Genomic DNA, 20,004 nt, shown 5'->3' with positions numbered 1-20,004 from the left:
TCTGTCTCCCACATCCAGAGCGTCTTACCGATTTTGCGATACTTTTTCACCCGTTCGTTCTGCTCGCATATCGACTTGACTCGCTTCAAAATTGGGTTACAGACCCCGCTCGAAAGAGCCAAGTAAGGGAACAACAACGAGGGGCCGCAAATATATAGCACACGGCCACAACAACACAGGCTGGGGCAAAACATGCAAATGCAAAAATCCGTTTGACGCCGTAAGCCCCGTGAGTCAGAGGAGAGCAGCAGGAGAATTGCTGCACTGATTGCTCATGCCTTATGTTGTCGCTGTTGTTGTTGCCGTTGCTGTTATTGTAGGTGGCAGATGAAGGAGAACCTCTCCCAGCCCCCCTGCCCCTTCCCCTTCACGATTTCTCTTTGCCTGCTTCCTTGGCTCGTGTCTCCCCGTCTTTAGCGTCCGTCCGCTTTGTTGGTTAAATTGCAGAGTTACAGTTGTTTACGAGCGTTGCACTGGGAGAAAGGGGATATCTTTCCTAAAGATCTAGGGGCAATGCTAGCTACTGATGGTTGCTTCATTCACTTACGTCTCTTGTGGTTCTACAACCTTAAATTTGTTAATTAGCCAGCAAGTATTTAACTCCCATTAACACCTCCCATTTCACACAAATTAAGTGTTAACAAATAAAGTAATTATGTTCACATCAAGTGAAGTAAAGTAAAGTATTTTAAACACATGACACTAATCTATGATATCCCAAGAGTACATCTTCCGTTAATCTCTTTCTTAAATGTAATATATTTAGCTTGGTAAGATGGACTCACGTACTTCTTAGAAATGATAAACATATATATTAAAGCGAATCGAATAATGTTTTCCAAATATGTTTTATGCCTTATCAAAGAACATTTTTTACTCTACGATATTTTCGGATGACCCCTGGGAGTCTGCTTTTCAGAATCTAGCGGAAGTTTTTGTATAAATAACTCATTCGTCATGTTGATAATAAGTGCTGCAGTGGTGAAATCATCAAGAAATTGGGAATACTTACTTGATTGCAGACCAAATAAGTTTTGCTAAAGAAAGAATGGCTTTAATTAAAATAAAATGAAATATATATATATATTTAATAATTTAGAAGAAAATTATAAGTTAATTTGGCATCCTTTATCCTTTCTTTATACTTTACCAGAGTTCCCAAAAAGTCTCCCCACTTTACTAGGTGTCAGAACAAGGTCAGCAACCTCAGGCCCCTATGAAAAATGCCATCGATGGACAATTTTGTTTTATAATAATTACACATGTAATGTTTTTTAGTGTATCTGTTTTGGTTTTGTCACTACTTGGCGCCCTCCCCGAAGAGAGCGAAGAAAGAGACTGAGCTGGGGCTTCCGCGCTGTGCCTCTCTGGGGTACGGCCTCCCTCTCTGAGTTTGGAGGAGATCGCCGGGCTCTGCGGCGGCAGCGGCGTCGACGTCGCCGCGGGGCGGCCAAAGCTGCGCTCAGTCCCATACGATCGGTCGGCGCAGCCAGTTCGCGAGTTCGAGCAGCGGCGCACAGCGAGAAAAAGAGCAGCGTTCCAAGTATTCGCCCCAGTCGCTGACGCCGAGGGCGGCGCAGAAAACTTGGCTCCTTTCCGTTCGATTTCCGCGGAGAAAAGGGCGCGCGAGTGCGGATCCGCGACTAACGGATCTCGAGCCCAGACGAAGTAGTTTAGATTGCGCAATTTGGCAGAAAAAATCGCGAAAGGCAACTGTTTAAGTGCGCGCGTCGACGAGTGAAATTCGATAGCAAAGGCGAAAAAGCTCTTTAAAGCCGTTTTAAAACAAAACAGAAAACACTGCAAGAAATAACTGACGAAAACAGACAGGCAACATGGCGACCTCCGCCTGCGTCCGCTGCGCCCAACAGCAGCAGCAGCAGCAGCAAGGGGCGCATGCGCAGCAGCAGCAGCAGCGACGCAACAACAACAGCCCGCGGATTCTGCACATCTACTGCGCGTGGGCGTTGATCACTCTCTTGGCCGCCAGTGCCGCCATGGTCCAAAGTGCAGCAGTCTTCGGTTAGTTGCGAAAAGTGCAGAAATGGTGTGTCTGGGAAAAAGCCAGTGGTGGGTGGGGTGCCGCGTTTTATCACTTCATTGTGTGCAAACGGTGTGAAGTGAAGAAGAAATGGTGAAAGGGTGGGACTGCGAGTGGGAGTGGGAGGCTTGCAGGATGGGGGAGGCCTGGTAATTGAGGCGCCCCAAGTGCCCGCGGCCTTTATAATTACCGGATTCGAGGAATCGGCGCCAGTATCGGGTCACAAGATCTGGCCGAAAGAGGTACTTCCCCCGCAGGTTCAAGACTTGGATTTCACTTCTCGTCGCACAGTCGCACTTCTATAGCTGGGACTTTCCCAAGATGAATTAACGGTAGTTTCGAGAAAGTTAATAGATTTATTTGGTACCCCTCTGAAGACCGAAATACATCGAAGCGAAGTATTTAAGCAAGTATCTCTGATCACAAAAGGAAACTAGAATTTCTGGAATTCTAAAACTCGTATTTCATATAACCTACACTTATTTTTAAAATATTTAAAAGTTGCTATGAATTAGTCTTTTAGAATTTTATGGGTTTGTAACCCGATTTACTGAAGTAAAGTAGGCACTTTTTAGGCAGATGGAAACCAGAATTTCGATTACATGGGTCTTACAAACTAGTTAAGCAACTAAGCCGACACAATAAGTCACCAGAAGCTAAAAATACACAGCGGGTAGCTCGATAACCCATCGAGCGTTGACTGTAGTTAACCACTGCCTTTCTAATCTCTGCCATTATAGCCTCCTTTTTAGTCACCCATCCCACAGCCGGGGCCATAGAATATACGCATTGTGAACCACTGTCATTTGTGGTGTGTGCTTTTAATTTTATCACCGATTATTTGTGCTGTTTCTGCTGGGAAACCGGTTGTCCGGTCCCCCACTCACTCGATCTTAACCGCATTTGACCGATCCCGCCGTGCACATGGTTTCGTAAATGATTTGGCTTTAATTCGGCCGAAAGGCCAATCTGGATGGCTAGTCACCCAAGCCGAACGCCACTGATAAGCGTCGAGATTCGTGAATCACTTTCGGCACGGCTGGCCATAAAAGGCGGCTAGAAGCCGTAAATACATCACGCGGAAGTTCTGCGGCATGAAATTGAAAACAGAAAAAAACAATGTAATGCAAATAAAAGAAAATACTCGTTTTTTAGTGAAACTTGAAACAGAAAACTGAAAACTGAAAAAACACAAAGCGGAGAACAGAAAATAAGAAAACGCAACCCAACCGCCAGACGACCTCATTGTCATTGAAATACAGTTATGGCCCGAACAAAGAGTCAGATTGGCAAACTTGGCGTCGGAACTCCTGGTTGCAACAAGGGGTTAACGTTAATGGTAGCATCAAAGGGGCCCCGACAAGGGCCAGCGTTCCATTGACCTCTCCATTGGAAAGTTTTGCATTCACACAGAAGTAGATCAGTTCTGGAGGGTATTACACGGTTTAGGATCAAACCAAGACCTTTAAGCAGTATGATCCATGATCCATGATCCCGCTACCATCTGAGGGATATACAAACCAAATGTGCAATAGATCAAGTTAAGGTGATAAGATCTATAACACAATATAAGCTGGGTTATAACCTAACTGAAGTTAACTGAACTTTGAAATGTATATAATATACATTGAGTGAACCCATAAGATATTATTGAACAAAATCAGCAAACACGTTCTAAAAGTGTTTTTACAAAATGCAAGTAAAAGCGAAGTGCACTAGATCATATAAGGTGAGGTCTATAAAATATATTATCTCGGTAGCAGCCTTAACAAAATTAATTGATATAGAATCTTTTATGTATATGATGCACATGCCTAATCCCTTTTTTCAAATGTAATGTTACAAACTACCAGCCCCTTTTTTAAATAACTAGTTTGTTTACTTTTTTAGATAGGAACTGATACGAATGTTCCTAAGAGGTATGTTTCATATGAAGCAGAGATGGAAATTCCTAAGCCCCGAGCGGTACCCACATTTTTGCCAAGTGCGCAGACACAAGCTTCTCCCCGAATCTAAATCGAAATCTAACACCGAATCTTGATCTGGGATAGTGTTTACGCTATCCGAACTTTTCGGCTAGCACAACAAACAGCCGAGTCGAAGAGCGTTATTTATCCAGCCATAAACATTCGTATGTATATTTAGCCATGTACATGTTTGCAAACTGGTTTCCAGCTCTGTTTTGCCGTTGCCGTTGCTGAATATCAAGTAGAATTAACATATGTTGCCAGCAGCCATCTGTGGACGGCGCTCGGATGGGCTTGGAGAAGTTCCCGGGAGTCTGGTTTTATATGGCTGCCGTGGCCAGAAGCTGCCTGCTGTGCGACTCGAGAAGTCATCTGGGTTCAATTAGGGGGCCCACACGCCCGTTTTTCAATTCCAATTCAAACTTTTTGCGAGCGAGACAGCGACGAAGCGTTTGCAATCGCTTAATTAAAATGCAAATTGTTCATAAAGCGAAAAATAAAAATGGCAATAGAAAATAGCTGGCATTCTGCTTGAGTAGCAAAGGCGATTTCGGGCGTTTGTGAATTTTTTTCCCCGCCTTTCAATACTGTTTTTCGCTTATTTCTGCCAGGCACTGAAAATGGGGCTTTGATTTATGTATGCGGCCATTAGAAGCCATGTTCGACTGGCTTCCGCCTCGACTCGCCGCCACTCCGCTGACTGCTTGGCCAGCTAAGCAGCAACAGTTGCCGTTAGCTCCTCTGCCAGTGTGTTGCACGCAACAGCAGCAGCAACAGCAGCAGCAACAGCAACAGCAACAGCAGCAGCAACAGCAGCAACATCCACAGCAGCTGCAGCAACAAATGACCAGTTCCTTGCCATTCGGCTCGCCAGAAGTCTTGTTTATTGTACAATTTATTTATTTTGTCGTTCTTTAGCTGGGCAAACAGACAAATTACAACGACAACAACGACAGTGGCCAGCAGCAGCAGCAGCAACATGATGACACATTCGCTTGACCTATTAGGAAAATTGGCCAACGGGAAATGTAGCGCGCTGTCCAAAGCCATGAAGATGGCATGTGAAAGCGGGCGCGGGCTTCTGGCGGGGAAGGCGGGAGAAGAAAGCTGGAGAGCGGAAAAGCGGGAAAGCGGGAAAGCGGGAAAGGTGCAAGGCCAGATAGAGAGGCACAGACAGAGAAAGAGACAGGGACAGCCAAAGAGACAGAGACAGCGACAGGCACAGAGAAGGAGGGACAAGCACTTAACCCTTGCCATTCTGACTTTGATAGTTGACCTAATTTCAGCAGTTACACAAATAAACATAAAGCAAATAGCATGATGAGCGGCGATAGCAGAAGATCGTATGCTCTGTGTAAGGGAAAATATCCGAAGTTAAAATGCTAAACACTATTTTGAAGGGAAATCGCAGTACCGAAGGCATGAAAGCCATTGCAAGTGATACAAAATGTCTAGATTTTTGGGTTAACACAAAACATAGCAAAGACAGTGATATAGTTCTAGTTAAGTTATTAAACTCGGTTTTGCAAGTGAATTCGCAAAATCAAAAGGAAAAAAGGTTTTACATGGCTGTACACATTTGCTTTACAAAAAATAAATGTTCAAAGACCATTAACAGATAACCAATTAATCGCTCTCTTTAAAACATTTTTAAATTGGGTGACAATTTTACTATAAATCAAAGAAACTATGAAACAAATATGGCCTAATTCAGTTTTGTTTAATGTCTTTATTGGCAATTTTCATAAAAAACCTATAAAAAATGTGATTATAATTACTGGTTTTATAATTTATGAAATGCATTCAAAAGCGCTTGTTCGATTGATGCTATGACGAGGAAGGGCTTACGCGGGGAGACTGGGGAAAATAAAATGCATCCACTTGACTTGCAGATAACCTATCGGTTCCGTAATTCGATTGTGTAACTTAGCAAGTTTGATGGGGCCTTTAAGGGTTCACGGGTTTATGGCATCCCCTCGGCGGAGAAGAGTATAACAAACTGCACTTGCAGACTGTTTTTGTTTGTTTCTGTTTGTGCGTCGAGTGGCGCCCACTCCGTGTGCGTGTGTGTGCTCGCCGTTTGTGTGTGCGAGTGTTGTGTAATTTTTAACAACAACTTTTTTTCGAGTGTCTCTCCACCGTGCGCTTTTACTGTTCCGCCCCGCCTTTGCCGCTCCGCCCCCTCCCGCAGGCAGCCGGGCGTAATTATGACGAGTATCCAGCATCCAGCAGCCACACACACTTCCAGCAGCCAGCAGCCAGCATCCAGCAGCTAGCATCCATCCATCCAGCATGCCACACGCGTCCGCATCGCGTGGCAGCCACAGAATTTATTATGCCCAGTCGCCACTCGAGAAGCAGAACTGAAAAACTCAAAAAATGAAAACCCTCCAACCGCTTGACAATCTCTGCACGAGCAGTTGCAGTTTGCTCTCGGCCAAGTTCCGTTTTTGTCTAAATCTGAATCTGAATCCGAACCCGAGACCAAACAACAGCAGCTCGAAACTGGCCCACTCGACGAGGGGGACTGTGTGCAGCACCGAGCACTAAGCACTAAGCTCTATAACTTGTGGATCGGCATTGACTACGCATTTTAATGTGCCCTTTTCAAATTCAAGTGGCTGCTGATGCTTGACCTACACACAGATACGCACGCACACTGAAAGCCGAAGATACACATCGCGAGATATTGGCAGATACATAGAAGTGCACTGGGAGAACTGGGACCACTTATTTGTGATACTTCTGTAGAAGATGATAAATTTATTATGAAAAGATCACCAGACACTCTTTATTTGACTTTTAAAATATATATTATATATATTATATTATCTTAAATAGATTAAACAAAAAAGAGTAACAAAAAGTATACAAAAATACATTTACAAATGAAATTAAAGCCATTAATAGGAGTGAAAATATCTGAAACCAAAGTATCTAAAGTACCTATTTTTTTCTGAGTGCCCAACAGCTTATTGTAAATTGTTTTCCATGTTTGTCTGTGGGCTTGCTGGTTGTTTGTTAGCTGTTTGTCTTGATGTTTATCCGTGTAATCGTGTCTCTAACCTGACCTTGCCCAAAACGAAAATGTTGGAGCCATTGGGCTGTGGCCACGAGTTCAAAGCTGCTTTTGGCTAGCACCTCAACCTATCTGGGCTCGGACTTTCCCCGGGAAAGCGTACTGATTTCCCTAAAAAAAAGCAGTATCACTCGGTTCTGCTCTGAAAACGAAGACAGGTTATTAACGGCATATTTAGTGGAATAAATTGGGTGGCACTGCTGCTGCCGGCCCTTTCCTTCATTCTGGCCCGCTTGGCTGGCTGCCCGAGTTGTGAATCGTAAACCCATTTCTCTATGAACTCGCCGCACAAGCATCGAGTGGAAACAAGCCCGAGTTAACTTGCGGATGCATGTGTTTATTTGGCCGGGAGTGCTTGTGCGCTTTTAACCCAATTAGTAGTGACGCTGGCACTCTGTTGGCCCTCAAATAAGCCCTAATCATTACTTAACTGTATGGAATTCATTGTATTGCAGTGCTAATGGCTTTTCATTCTGCAACAATTGCGGCTAATTGAAGATATTGTGCGCGAAGCTGAATGAGTGTCGTTTGTTAGGCTTTCCCTAGAACGACATCGCCGAATCGATTACTCAAATCTACCATAAACGGCGTATAAAACCGACGAAAGCCTGTCATTAACCGGCTGTAATGGGTGCATTTGCCGAAATGATGATTGAAACTCCAGCACGTGCGGATAGCTCGAACCCCTTGGCTATTAATGTCAAGTTCGAAATGGGAATTAGCTGCTAAATTGCTCGAGAGCGGGCCTGGGCACTCACTCGCACTCAAGCTCGGGTGCACGGAGCAAATGCAAATTGTTTAATAAAATGTTTAATAGTTCGCCAAAGCTGTGTGGCAATTGCCCAGCGGAAACAAGAGCGAGGGCGGCTGCAAAAACACAAACAATGAGTCGCTTGCAACAGCAGCGCTCGGGTAATAATATAATAATGGTATAATGGTGCACACATATGTGCTGCAGTCACTGACCCAGAAGAATATGGATGTGTGACTACCTCTGGGGCACAATGCGAAAGTAGTTTTCCCACACAGCCCTGCGCGTGCACTTGTATTCGTACTTTATTAATTGAAGTACTTAATAGTGCTTGTGCGAATCTTTAACCTTTGGCGGCGCAAAGTTCGAGATCGAGTGCAAAATAATTGAATTGGCGGAGCTCGCCCACTTGGCTCGCCGTGTTTAGGCAAACGTAGTAATTCAATTTTCATCGCATCCATTCGAATTAATGGCGTTTTCGAACTGTGTTTGGTTTGGTTTCATCACCAGAAATTGGAGTCCCATCCATTTCCCTGTCAATTCACACACAATTCCTATTTTTAGCGTTGTCACACCGCAGCTTTTTTCGATTTATTTGCCTTTATTTTTGTCAAGCTGAGAGTTATTTATTGATTGACAACTCGCGGATTTCGTCTGCATGCGATGCGTTTAGTTGGGATGATGGATTCGGCATACAAATGGCCACAGATCGCCGCCAGTCCATCAGTTTGTTGTGGGAATTAACAGGCCAATGTAAATTTTAACTCAAGGCACCTGCGCTCTATTAATGACATTCGATGCGAAACTCTCCATTTCAGGCGATCTGCTGTCCCATCCCACCTTCAAGCCGCTTTGCAGCCCGCAGCACGAGCACTTCATCGAGAGCGAGGGCAAGGAATCTAGTCTCATCATCGAACTGAAGCCGGGAGCGTACGGGGCGGAGCACGCCTCCTGCGCCCGCATCCTGAGTGCCCCGTCCAACTACGGCTTCATAGTGCGCCTCATCCTGCCCAAGCTGCCGCACGTCCAGCCGCTGGATGTGGCCACCACCCGGAGTCCGGCCACGAGCATCATGGCCGCCCTAGCCGGTGGCAGCAACTCCTCCAAGCTGCGGCGCACTGCCAAGTCGGGGGGCATGACGGAGTCCTCCGCCCACCTGAACGCCACGAAGGCCACGCGGTTGCTGGGACGCACCTGCCCTCTGAACATCGTAAGTGAACTCACCTTAGCCCCCATTTGGCGACAAGGTTGCCTTTTGATTGATCACACTTGGGAAAACTATTAGGAGGTATTGAATACATCGTTTGCGAGCTGAAATAGCAAGGTTTGTTGTCTTAGCAAAGTACATTTACCCTCATATGGCGAAAATAACGCAAATCAAAGAGCAGGATCCAATGACCTTATTTCTATTTAAAGGCTTTGAACCTTTTTTGTTCACATTGCTACCAAGCGGCTTCCTAAGTCTAGAACTCAATTCTATTTATACGTTAAAAGTATTTTCCGTAGTGTATTTATTTTTCGCTGATTAGTGCGAGGTTGTCATTTTCTGCACCTTCCGCTCGAATTATTTGCCAGTTTCTTTGATCCCATTCATCTTTGCTCTAAAATATACCACTTGACTGCGCATGCGCAGCGCTCAAGTGTGAGAATCGGATCGAAAAGTTCAAAAAGCCGAGAGTTCAAGAACAAGTGGCCAGTGATTTTCCGCAGCTCAGGATTCTCCGACACCTAAAAAATGACAGATGAAATCAGAAATTCGTCATGACTTCATCGGTAATCTTTCTCGAAACCCGTCTATGTATTATTTATTCCGCAACACATGGTATAAGTGTTTTCCGAATTGCTGAGAACCTCCATTGTCAAATAGATTAAGTTTTCAGGCTGCACAACATGTTCCCATAAGCGGACTTATCGAGCGCAAAAGCTTAGGTTTTCGCTTGACATTGTTACTTTTTTGTGGCTTTCCGATGAGACAGTTTGACATCTGGAATTGTCTCCAATTACCGGCAGGTCCCAGGCAAGGCGGCGTAATTCGTCAGCTGATCGTTGACATTGCCAAGGTGTTCTCGATTAAATAAGAAACTTTCCATTTGGCCGTTGACATTGAACTCCAGCTGTTTTAGTTTCACTTTCTGCGGGCCCAAAAACTCCGCAGCAAAGCCAGAAAAGCGTTGGTATTTGCATAAGCGCGCGAATTTCGACCACATTGCTGGGCAATTTTACTGCTGGCTTTGGTATTTGAAACACGTTTGTAGCATTTGGCCAGGGAAGCAACTGAGGCACACAACACTTTCGGTTAGTGAGGCGACGCGTCGCCATAAATCCGTCGACTTGAACCGACTGACTGACAGCTGGCGTCGCCATAAAGGCGAACTATGCTACTGAAAACTGAAAAAGCAAGGGGTTGATGGGTGGGAACCCGATCTCGAGGGAGTGGAGGCAGTGTCCACATTTGCATGCCCAGAACAGAGGAGCTCTTTGTTCCGTCGCCGTTCCGGAGAGAGGTGCAAATTGATGCGTCGCATAATTACAGGCCGGAGTCGTCGTCTTCCTAATGAGCTGGCTAGAAAAATGTAGTAAATATCACGATGCACGGCTGCGATCAGAGCGTGTTTTTTATCACTCGAGCCTCGGGAACTGGTTTAACCGTTGTCGAGGGGCACTCCCTGGCCGATTGTTGTTTACTACGAGTGTACTTACAACCCACCAACTCGCAGTTGCTGAACCTGGGATGGCACAATGCTGGCCGAACCCGTAGCCATTGCTTATTTTTTCTATATGTCATCTGCACGTGAAACAGCTCGAAATTAATGGATTTATTTTTATATTCCTTTGGCTACCCAACGATTCGCATCCCAGCGGTTCTGGCGTGGCTTCACAGCTTTTTGTTTTGTATTTTTCCAGCGTAAATATTTTATTTTGCATTATGTGTGTTTGCATTCGCAGTTCTGATCGTTGATTTTCGATCGTTTTGTTGAACTTGGCCATTCACGTCACGAACTGCGGGTGTGGGCGTGGTCGTGGCTGATAATTCAAGCGATTAGCATTTCGGTCGTGTAAACTGTTTGCTCGCACGTTTCGCATCCCACGTCCAGTACGCACTTAGGCCACGCTTTTAGCCAGCCCCCCATAATTAAAAGGTTCTATTTGCCTTCACCCCAACAGTTCAGCTCCCTGGACCCGCACACGGCCCAGTGGCGGGTGGACCCCTGCCAGCTGGAGGACACCGCCTCGGAGATGGAGGACCCGGTGAGGCTCTTCCACGGCCGCCTCAAGATCGTCTGGGAGCACGGCATGCAGTCGCTGCGCTCCAAGCTGATGGTCACCGTGCTGGGCAAGGGCGAGCAGTGCAAGGATGCCAGCAAGCACCAGTGCCTGAAGATCGGGTGAGTTGAAAAACCCAGAAAATATCTATATTGAAACCCCCTCTTTTGGGTCTGGTACCTAAATATTTGAATTTTCAATGATGCCATCATATGAATTAATAAACCGTAGCCATGCTCCCATGCTACTTTCTACTTTAACGTTATATAACAGGAAAGCACTTCAAACGTGAGAATTGCACCTACGAACCGGTATGGTTTGGAGTTTTTGAAGTAGAAAGACCTACAAAATATTAGGCCTGAAAGTAGGCAGTACTTTTTTGCTTTTCGAGGCTATAATGGATTAAAAACGTTTGTAATATCACATAAATATTATTTATCATTTACATATCTATGGAAATTAGTTTTTCAGCTTTAATCACTTGAGCCGTAATTTGTGTAAATTATTTTTAGTAAACCCTCCACAAATGTTGTTTTAATTTAAATTCCTTTGATGTGTGACTAAAGCTATTTAGCACATTTTTCGTTTCTTACCTCAAGCAACCAGTTCGTATAAAATTAGGTTCGGCGATAATTACATTTATTTGAATCTTACACAAAGTTAAAATGTTTAACAGTTATTTATTAGTTACTTATAAACCTACACTGAAGGGTACTTTATAGGTTTTTATTTCCCTTCCTTGCCTGATATGGTATTTATGACTTAACTTGTTGCAGCGACGAGCCCATCCTGTGCATCTCCAAGGAGCTGGCCTGCGACGGCATCCGCCACTGCCCCTACAGCAACGAGTACGACGGCGATGAGGACTACGAGCTGTGCTCGAAGCGGCATCGCCCGGGAGGCGGCCACCTGGCCGCCGGCTTAGAGTCGGAGCTCTTCGAGCAGTTCGCCCTGGAAGTGTTCCGCAACCTTCTGGCCAACGACGCCCCGGCGTCACCGGAGGACTCACCACGCAACGGCAGTGATAGCGATGATGGCGGCGCCGGCTTGGATAACTCGACGGCCACCTCGACGACCACGCTGCGCAAAGTGCACACCAAAGACATGAAGAGGCCGGGCGGACCGGATGGGTCGCCCAACTCGATTGGGCCCAGCTTGGCCGGCGAGGGGGAGCTGCAGAGGCCGGAAAACGATACGGCTGAAATGGGAGCGGGCACTGGAGCCGGCAGCGGATTCACCCGCCGGAATTCGACGCGATCCGGCCTGCACTCGGACCTATCGAAGTACGGCCCGTGGGGCTACCTGATGCTCGGCATGCTCCTGTGCGGCGGAGCCCTGCTCATCTGCGGCCTCTGGGGTACGTTAAATTGCACCATAGTCTAGTCCAAGTAAGGCACTGTCATTTACCCGACTTTCCCCGATTTGTTCTCTTCTCCGCACATCATGAACCGCGACCCACGACTCACGTGCTGTGCTATGACCGTGTTTAACCTTTCTGCAATCGAATCCCACTAAACCGCATCCCCTCCCCAGTTCTGTGTTGTCGCTTGAGCTCTCACATTGAATCCATCCGTTCCCTTGCAGCCTCCGCGTCGCAGCATGCGGTCAACAACGAGCGCGAGGCGGCGCTGGCCGCCGCCAACGGAGCAGGAGGTGGTGGCCAGGACCACCTGGGGGCCACCTCGCCGCCCAACTACGAGGAGCTGGATCCCCCGCCGGCCTACTCGGTGCTCTTCCCCAACCAGAAGGCCGCCAGCAGCACCACCCTCAACCTGGATGCCGCGGCGGCCAGCACAACAGCAGCTGCTGCAGCAGCGGCAGCAGCAACAGTTGCAGCCGCAGCAGTTGCGGGAGCAACAGCAACGGCAGCAGCAACACCCGGCGATGCCCCGCAGCAACATCAGCAGGAACAGCCAACGACCTAGCTCGTAAGCCTGACAAGAAGGTGTCGCACCTGGAAAACCGTAGCTCTTAAGGTCCCAACATCTCTCTGACTGACTCTGATGCAATTAGCTTAAAACCAATTAGTGATAGCTTTAAGTGTGACTATGTTAAATGTTTGACTATGTATGCTAACGATTAATGGATTAATGTTAACCAGACCCAGACCAGGCCGTCCTGTCAACGCCGCTGTCGCCTTCGGCAGACGGCAGACCCATTAGCTTCCGATAATTGAAAATGTAATAATAATGATGATTGTAAAGGAAAAACTGCAGCTGCAGCAGCAGCAACTGACGAATCGACTAACTTTTGTAATTCTGTTAATTTAAACTTTAATGTGATATAAATTTAAACTGAATAAAAAGCAAAGTGTTTAAGTAGTTACTGTGAAGGATGAACTTGGGATATATCGTATTTATAGATAGTATAACAAAGGTCCAGATCAAAAACAAGATATAATCTTAAATTGCTAAATATTAAAGCGGGGCAACAAAAATTAATGAGTATAGTATACTAAATTATGATCTTAAGTTCTGGACCACGTATAAAAGCATTGCTAGACTTGTAAAATATTAGAAACAAATATATTTCATAGCACCATTGCTGAACCCAAAATCCTTATTGAATTTGAATATATTTTTATCAAAAAAAGTGCAGATTTTTTTCAGTGTTCTTCCGCGAAAGGCCACAGATTACTGCCTACTTTCGGGGCGACAGCGAATAAACAAACTAACCCACACAGAGAAATACAAACAGCGCCGGTTGTTTTTTTCACATCGAATTGAACATCTTTTTTATTTGCAATTCAGGTAAATTAATGGGGTCGCGTCGGAGAAGCGGTTCTGGGAAGGGGGAGAGTGTTGTTTTTCACATTCAAATTGCAGGTAGGTAGTGCTAAATGAGTTGAGTTCGAGTTCTGTTTGCCTCTGTTGTTATTTTAACTGATATATTACGTTGCACTGATATTATATTGTTCCATTTTCTAGTTACTGCTTACATGTATCTTCTGGTGCGCCAGGTGCATCGCCCTGCTGGTCGCCTAATCGTACGTATGTGAAACAAAATTTACGCTAAAAACGAGAAGCTGTTCTTCGTGAAGTTGGCCCCTGCCCCATTCGATTTCGCAGCCTTGGGGACCTTGGACTTGCACAAATGTCGCGCTACGTTTGCAAGTTCAGTTTAGTGGAGTCGAAAATTCTACTACGTTGTACATACATATGCGGTGTGTATACCTATATACTTAAGTGCCAATTTCAGCAGTTTAGATGGCCGCGGGGAGCGGTTATCCTGTTTGAATTCAAGTTATCGGCTTTGCTTACATACTCATAAGATTTGGGCGTTTTCGTGTTCGTCGATTCCATTCACTTTACAATACAATTTTCCTTAGTTTCTAGACGTGTGACCGTGAATACTCGATACTCGATAGATATTCTATATATCGTACAGTTAATTGGGTGCAGTGTTTGGATATTTCTTAGATTGGGCTTTGTGCAGAATTCCCCCTGCTCTTCTCTCTTCTGTCTCCCGTCTCCTGACTTATGTTTTGGTTTTGTGGTCTAAGCGGGGGCTTGGAAAAACACCTACTTACATCTAACTCATAGGCCATAGGGTACACTTAGCAAATACTTGTTGTATGTGGTTCAAGAAAATGTTAAATAGATAAAAAACGATCTCTGATAAAATGTCTCTCTTCCGTTGTCTCGCCTTGTATTCAAAAGTCATTAAAAATAAATTCAAATTCAAAATCTTCTCGCACAAGGAGTCTCGCGCTAAAAAGTTATCTTCTCTTGGTTTGGTTTAGGTTTTAGTTAGCTTACGCACTACAAAATACTCGACAGTTAATCTATGCTCGATAGTTTCGATTTGTTTCGTCTACAGTCCTACATTAGTTATCATGTAAAATTGGACGCCAAAAACAATTAACAAAAGTGACGCAAAGCCCTAAGCCTGAATCTTTCTGGAAAAATTCAATTGTAATTCTCAAGTTGTTTTTCTGGAAAGTGTGTGTTTGTGTGAGGGTTCAGCTCATTGTTTGGTTAATTCTCAATAAATAAGGCCAGTGGATACGCATACATCATAAAAGTACAATTCATGTTTTCATATTCAATGTTTCACATTTCGATACAAATCTAGTTAGTTTATAAAAAGCGCTTCTATCGAGTCCCACCCACCTAGCACACCTGTCCGAACCGCACCTAATCGTATTTATAAATAGCATAAGCATGCACTCGTATAATCGCTCCTAGTAGCCGCAACTTATGGGGGAAGCTTCTAGCCCTATCGATCCTAGCAATGTCAATAGCCCCGCCCGTTCAGTTGATTCAAAGTTATTTGGTATAAAAAATAGAAAAAATTTGGTGACAATAAAAACGGTTCTCCATAGTTCTTGTTTTCGTATTCATCTCAAAATGATCGCGATATACATATATATATTGAGGCCAAAATAAGTCCCGTAGATATTCTCCCGAACCTCTTCCGAGCTAATAAAATCCGTTTAGCTTTCTACAGAGTTAGGGTATACAATACATGTTCATACGGAAATATGAAACGCACGATATGAACGTCTTAGTACCTAGTTCTTCCGACCTTATATCTACTCTTTGTTCTATTGAATACGCTTCTGATTGCTTAAAAGTTGCTCGAAAATTAGTGAATCTGTTGTTTAGTGGTTAATCGAACTGCAATGCGATTTCTTTAGCGATTTTAAGCGAATTAAAAGCACATTGATTGTATACTTATGTCTGTGACTGTGTCCTGTGTTCTGGGGGAGATCCCAAGCGATCCGCTGATCAAATCGTTACATACTATCCTACTACTTGCACTTAAACTTCCGCGCTCCGATAGTTGGATGTTGTCTTTGTCTGTGGTGCTGTTTTCCAATGGTATGGCTGTAGTTGCTGTTGTTCAAGTGGTTTCCGGCTGGTCGCTGGAGTGTCGAGGATGCTTCGATGGAACTGGAACATGGAACACCTGCCCGGCTAAACCAAAAGCAAATTGTGCGGATGGACGACGACGACGAAGACGGCGAGATTGAGTTGGTGGAGGAGTGGAGCGGTTTCGGGAGGTTCTCAGAAACTGACCCCCATCCCGATGATCCTCCGATGGTTTCCTGCTTTCGTTTTCGTTTTGGCTGGACCCAGATTTGTGCGCTTGGGTTGCTTTTCGAGTCTCTTGGGATAGTTGGATGGGTGGGAGCCCAACTAACAATAGTTGCCATTGCCATTGCCATACCACGGAAAGGTCCAGCACCATCAGTGCGGAAGCATCAGAGGCCTGGCCGTGCTACTCAGTCTGTGGTGGTGGGCCTTCTCCCCCCCGCCGGCGCCACAGCCACCCACTCCACCTCCGCCATAGTCCTCGTAGCTCATCAGGGGCGAGATCTTCAGGCCCGTCTTCTCGGGTATGATCTTGAAGTGCGGCTGGTCGGCGCTCACCAGCAGGGGACGCTTCATCGAGGAGTGCATGTAGTCGTGTGGCGGATACGGATGCACGGTGGCTGCTCCGAGAGGCCTGTGGGTGCTGGGCACATTCATCTTCTTGCACGGCTCCGGCTTGCTCTCATAGTTCATCTGGCAGTTCTCCGGCGAGTACTTGTTGGGCTTGTAGATCGAGAAGATGTTGTTGATCAGGCTGAGCGCCGAGTGACCCCCGGCGGAGGGATGGTGGATTCCAGCCGTCGGCTGCTGGGTCAGCACACTGCCCACGGTCGGGTGGTGGCTCTGCTCCGGATAGAAGTTGTTGTACTGGTACGAGGGCAGAGTGTCCACCGTGGGGTAGACCTTGTGGCCATAGCCCTGCGTGGGATGTCCGTACGCCGAGCGATGATGGAAGGCGGGAGCGGGAGCAACTGCAGCGGGGGCCGGATCAAAAAAAGGATAGCCACCGGCATTGGTCGAGGACTCGCTGGAGTCCAGCTGCGGCGGCGAGGGCATCCCCTCCAGCAGCGACTTTTTGATCATCAGCCGCTCGTGCTCCCGATCGTGGAGATCGATGGGCTGCCCGTTGTTGTAGCACCGAACGTTGACGTTCTTCACCTTCAGACTGCTGTGCATGTTGCGCCGCATGTCCATGTTGATGGGACTGGGCGGCTTGTCCAGCTGCTCCCAATACTTCTCTAGGTCGATATTGAAGTCCTCCAGATCGATCTCGGTGGTGTCCGAGCAGGTGTCCTCGTCGAACAGGCTGGTGGGCGGCTGCATCTCCAGCAGCGACTTGCTGCGGGGCGGTCTGTGGTAGCTGGAGTTTCCCGATGGATACCGCCGGCCAGGACTTCGTGGAGGTGGAGCCGCGGACAAATACCGTTCGTCCTCGTCCAGGAACTTGTCCTGCAGCATCAGGCGCTCCCGCTCGGCGCGTATGAAGTGCTCCAGGTCGGTGTCGTACCGGCAGTGCATGTGCTCCTCCTCCTCGGCGGCTGGATGATGGCCGGGACAGAGGGTTCGTGACCTGGGGCGAGCGGGAAGAGGCGGCTGCTGACGCTGGCGGTGGCAGCAGCAGTCCTCAGCCGCCGAGCAGCAGCAAATGACCGTTGGAGCAGCCGGCGCCCTCCGGCGGTCCTCGAAAAGCCAGTCCGCCGCACTCAGGTTCCGATTGCTGCCCGCGCGGGCTGGTCTCACCCTCCCCGATCCCGGATAGATGTCCTCCAGCAGGCAGCGAGCACTGGTGCACTGATCCCGGGCGCAGCAGCGATCCAGACTACTGCTGCACAGGGCGTTCATGTTTCTTCTCAGGGCCTCTCTCTTCTCGCGCCTCGTATTCGAGGCGGGCGGCAGTTCATAGTCGATGATATCGAAGGGCATGGTCTTGGTTGTGGCACTGAAGGAGTACGACTTGGGCACACCCGCGCGGTTCTTCAAGATGGAGGTGGTTGCTGCTGGGGCTGCCCCACCGCCGGAACTGGCACTCCCACTGGCCACACCGCCGCCAGCCTCGAAGACGTTGCCCTCGAAGCACCAGCTCTGGGACTTGGGGTACTGGAACTCCTTGCAGCTCTTGGAGCGGTGAAGCCCATAGCCGGGCGATCCCTCCCCGTCCACTCGACGCTCCTCCGTGCCGCCACTTTTCTCGTCCAGCTCGTGGATGTCCCGCAGTGTGCGGAAGGGTCCATACTTTAAGCAATCCGGCACGTAGTCCTCGTCCATGTCGTCGGAGCGGTTCGAGTAGATGTTGTCGGTGTACCAGGTGGGATCCAGCTGCTTGGGACGCGGCTTCGCCTGCAGCAGCTTGTCCCGCTTCGACTGGCGGTAGCTCTCGAAGCAGATGCCCTTCATCTTCTCCAGCTTCTGCTCCCGGATGCGCTCCCAGTTCTCCCAGTTCTTGTCGTTCTTGTTCCGCCTGCCGGACAGGATGAGCACCTCGCGATCCTTGTCCCAGTCGGCGCTGCCCTCGTCGCCGTAGTCGATGTTCAGTCGCTTCGTCTCGACGTCGGACTCCCTCGGGACTTGGTGGTGATGGGTGTGATGAATGGACGATGTGTAGGCGGATGGGGCGGATGCAGCGGAGGTGGAAGCGGGTGGTGCGGTTGCAACACTACTAGCAGCTAGGCTGTTGTTCTCGGACACTACGATTCTAATCCTACGCTTGGTCTTGTCCGTCGTCCGCGAGGACGACGACTGCATGGACGACTTGTGCGGTCTGTCCCGCTCGTCGGAGGGCGGCTCGTCCTCTTCTGGCTGTCACACCTCCTGCAGATACTTGATCGGGCAGTAGCCCTGCCCGTGCTCGGCGGCGCGGATCATCACCATGCCGTTGACCTCGTCGCCGGTCTTGTGGGGGAAACGTAAGGGATTGCAACAAGGTGATATTGGAAGGGGGTTCCGGCTCTTACCTGAATGACTATCTGATCCCTCAGCAGGGTGAGGTTCTCGCCACGTTCGCTGTCCGACACCTGCAGATTGTGGGTCACCTGCAGGGGCTTCTCGTTGGCGTTCAAGCGCACACAGTACTTGGAGGGGAAGTAGCCAACGCGTCCCAGCACTTTTCCCTTCCACCAGTCCGGATCCGAGTTGTCAATGACAGTCACCTAAGAAGGTTTCATAAGTGCACAGAAAACGCGAATTCTTCAGTATATCAATCTTTCAAAAAGTTCTTTTTGAATGCTGTCACTGAATCATTATAGCTGTGAATATTTTTACTCAATTTTTTATATTGAAACAGAAAATCCCTACACTCCATTAAGTAATTACTTTTAATATTTTCGGAAGCAATATAATACACAAGTGAGAGTCTAGTTTCCAAGAAATAAAATACATATTCAGTGGTCGAAGTCTACTCCTTTCCTCGCTAGAAAGTACTTAAACAAGTTTGGTTAAGTGGTAAGCACATGATATCCGCAAATCCGTAACGATATTATTTTCCTTCATTTGGTGTTTTAGTAGAAACGCCACTGCACTGAAGAGCACTTATCGATCTGGGTAGTAAAATCCCAGAAGCCTGCCATAAAGCCGTAAAAGTTTGACTATATCCCGCACCCATGGCATTGGAAGGAAGCCATTTCGCGAACAAGGACGCCGTCCAAACAAAAGCTAATCTGTAAATATTGAACACTTTGCCGGCGGCGGCAGGCACTAGCAATCAGAGAATGTACACAAAAAGTCGGTAACTATTATTATTTCTCCTTATTCCCTGTTTGTTTCGCCCTGTTTACGCAGTGGAAAAGAGCTTCCTCCATATGCTCGGTTGTATGATAAATAAACAAGTTTTTGTTGGCATTGTTCGTTTTTAATATTGAATAAAGAGCGCAGAATAAACATGCGAGCGCGAACGCGAGTACGAGTATATGTTTCTGATTTAGTTAACCAATTTCCCTGGCATTTCCATTGTGCGAACTAAGCGCCCCGCTTAGCGGATTAAACAAAGCGCTTTGTTTATTATTCATACTCTCATTTATTTACGCATGGACATGGGCATGGGCTTCGGATTGGGTGGGGATATCTATGGAGTAGATAGGGACAGTGGTACG

The 20,004-nt window shown here is 47.1% G+C and overlaps 2 protein-coding genes across 2 annotated transcripts in view; one reads left to right on the top strand and one right to left on the bottom strand.

The window, feature by feature from the left end:
* The first annotated feature begins 1,476 nt into the window (after positions 1-1,476).
* On the top strand, positions 1,477-13,423 carry LOC108026843 (uncharacterized). Its single transcript, XM_017098021.3, has 5 exons — positions 1,477-2,022; positions 8,657-9,048; positions 11,004-11,224; positions 11,879-12,459; positions 12,687-13,423. The coding sequence occupies exons 1-5, from the start codon at positions 1,836-1,838 to the stop codon at positions 13,025-13,027; spliced, it is 1,722 nt and encodes a 573-aa protein (XP_016953510.1). The 5' UTR covers positions 1,477-1,835; the 3' UTR covers positions 13,028-13,423.
* Positions 13,424-13,805: 382 nt separating this feature from the next.
* Positions 13,806-20,004, bottom strand: part of LOC108026628 (uncharacterized) — a 59,642-nt gene continuing 53,443 nt past the window's right edge. Inside the window, 2 exon segments of the mRNA XM_017097644.3 lie at positions 13,806-18,808; positions 18,871-19,065. Coding sequence (XP_016953133.2) covers positions 16,295-18,808; positions 18,871-19,065 — 2,709 coding nt within the window. The 3' untranslated portion in view covers positions 13,806-16,294.

Source organism: Drosophila biarmipes, chromosome 2R, assembly GCF_025231255.1.
Source record: "Drosophila biarmipes strain raj3 chromosome 2R, RU_DBia_V1.1, whole genome shotgun sequence".
NCBI lineage: Eukaryota > Metazoa > Arthropoda > Insecta > Diptera > Drosophilidae > Drosophila > Drosophila biarmipes.
Note: the sequence above shows the minus strand (reverse complement) of the source record. Positions and strands in the feature narration are given on the sequence as shown.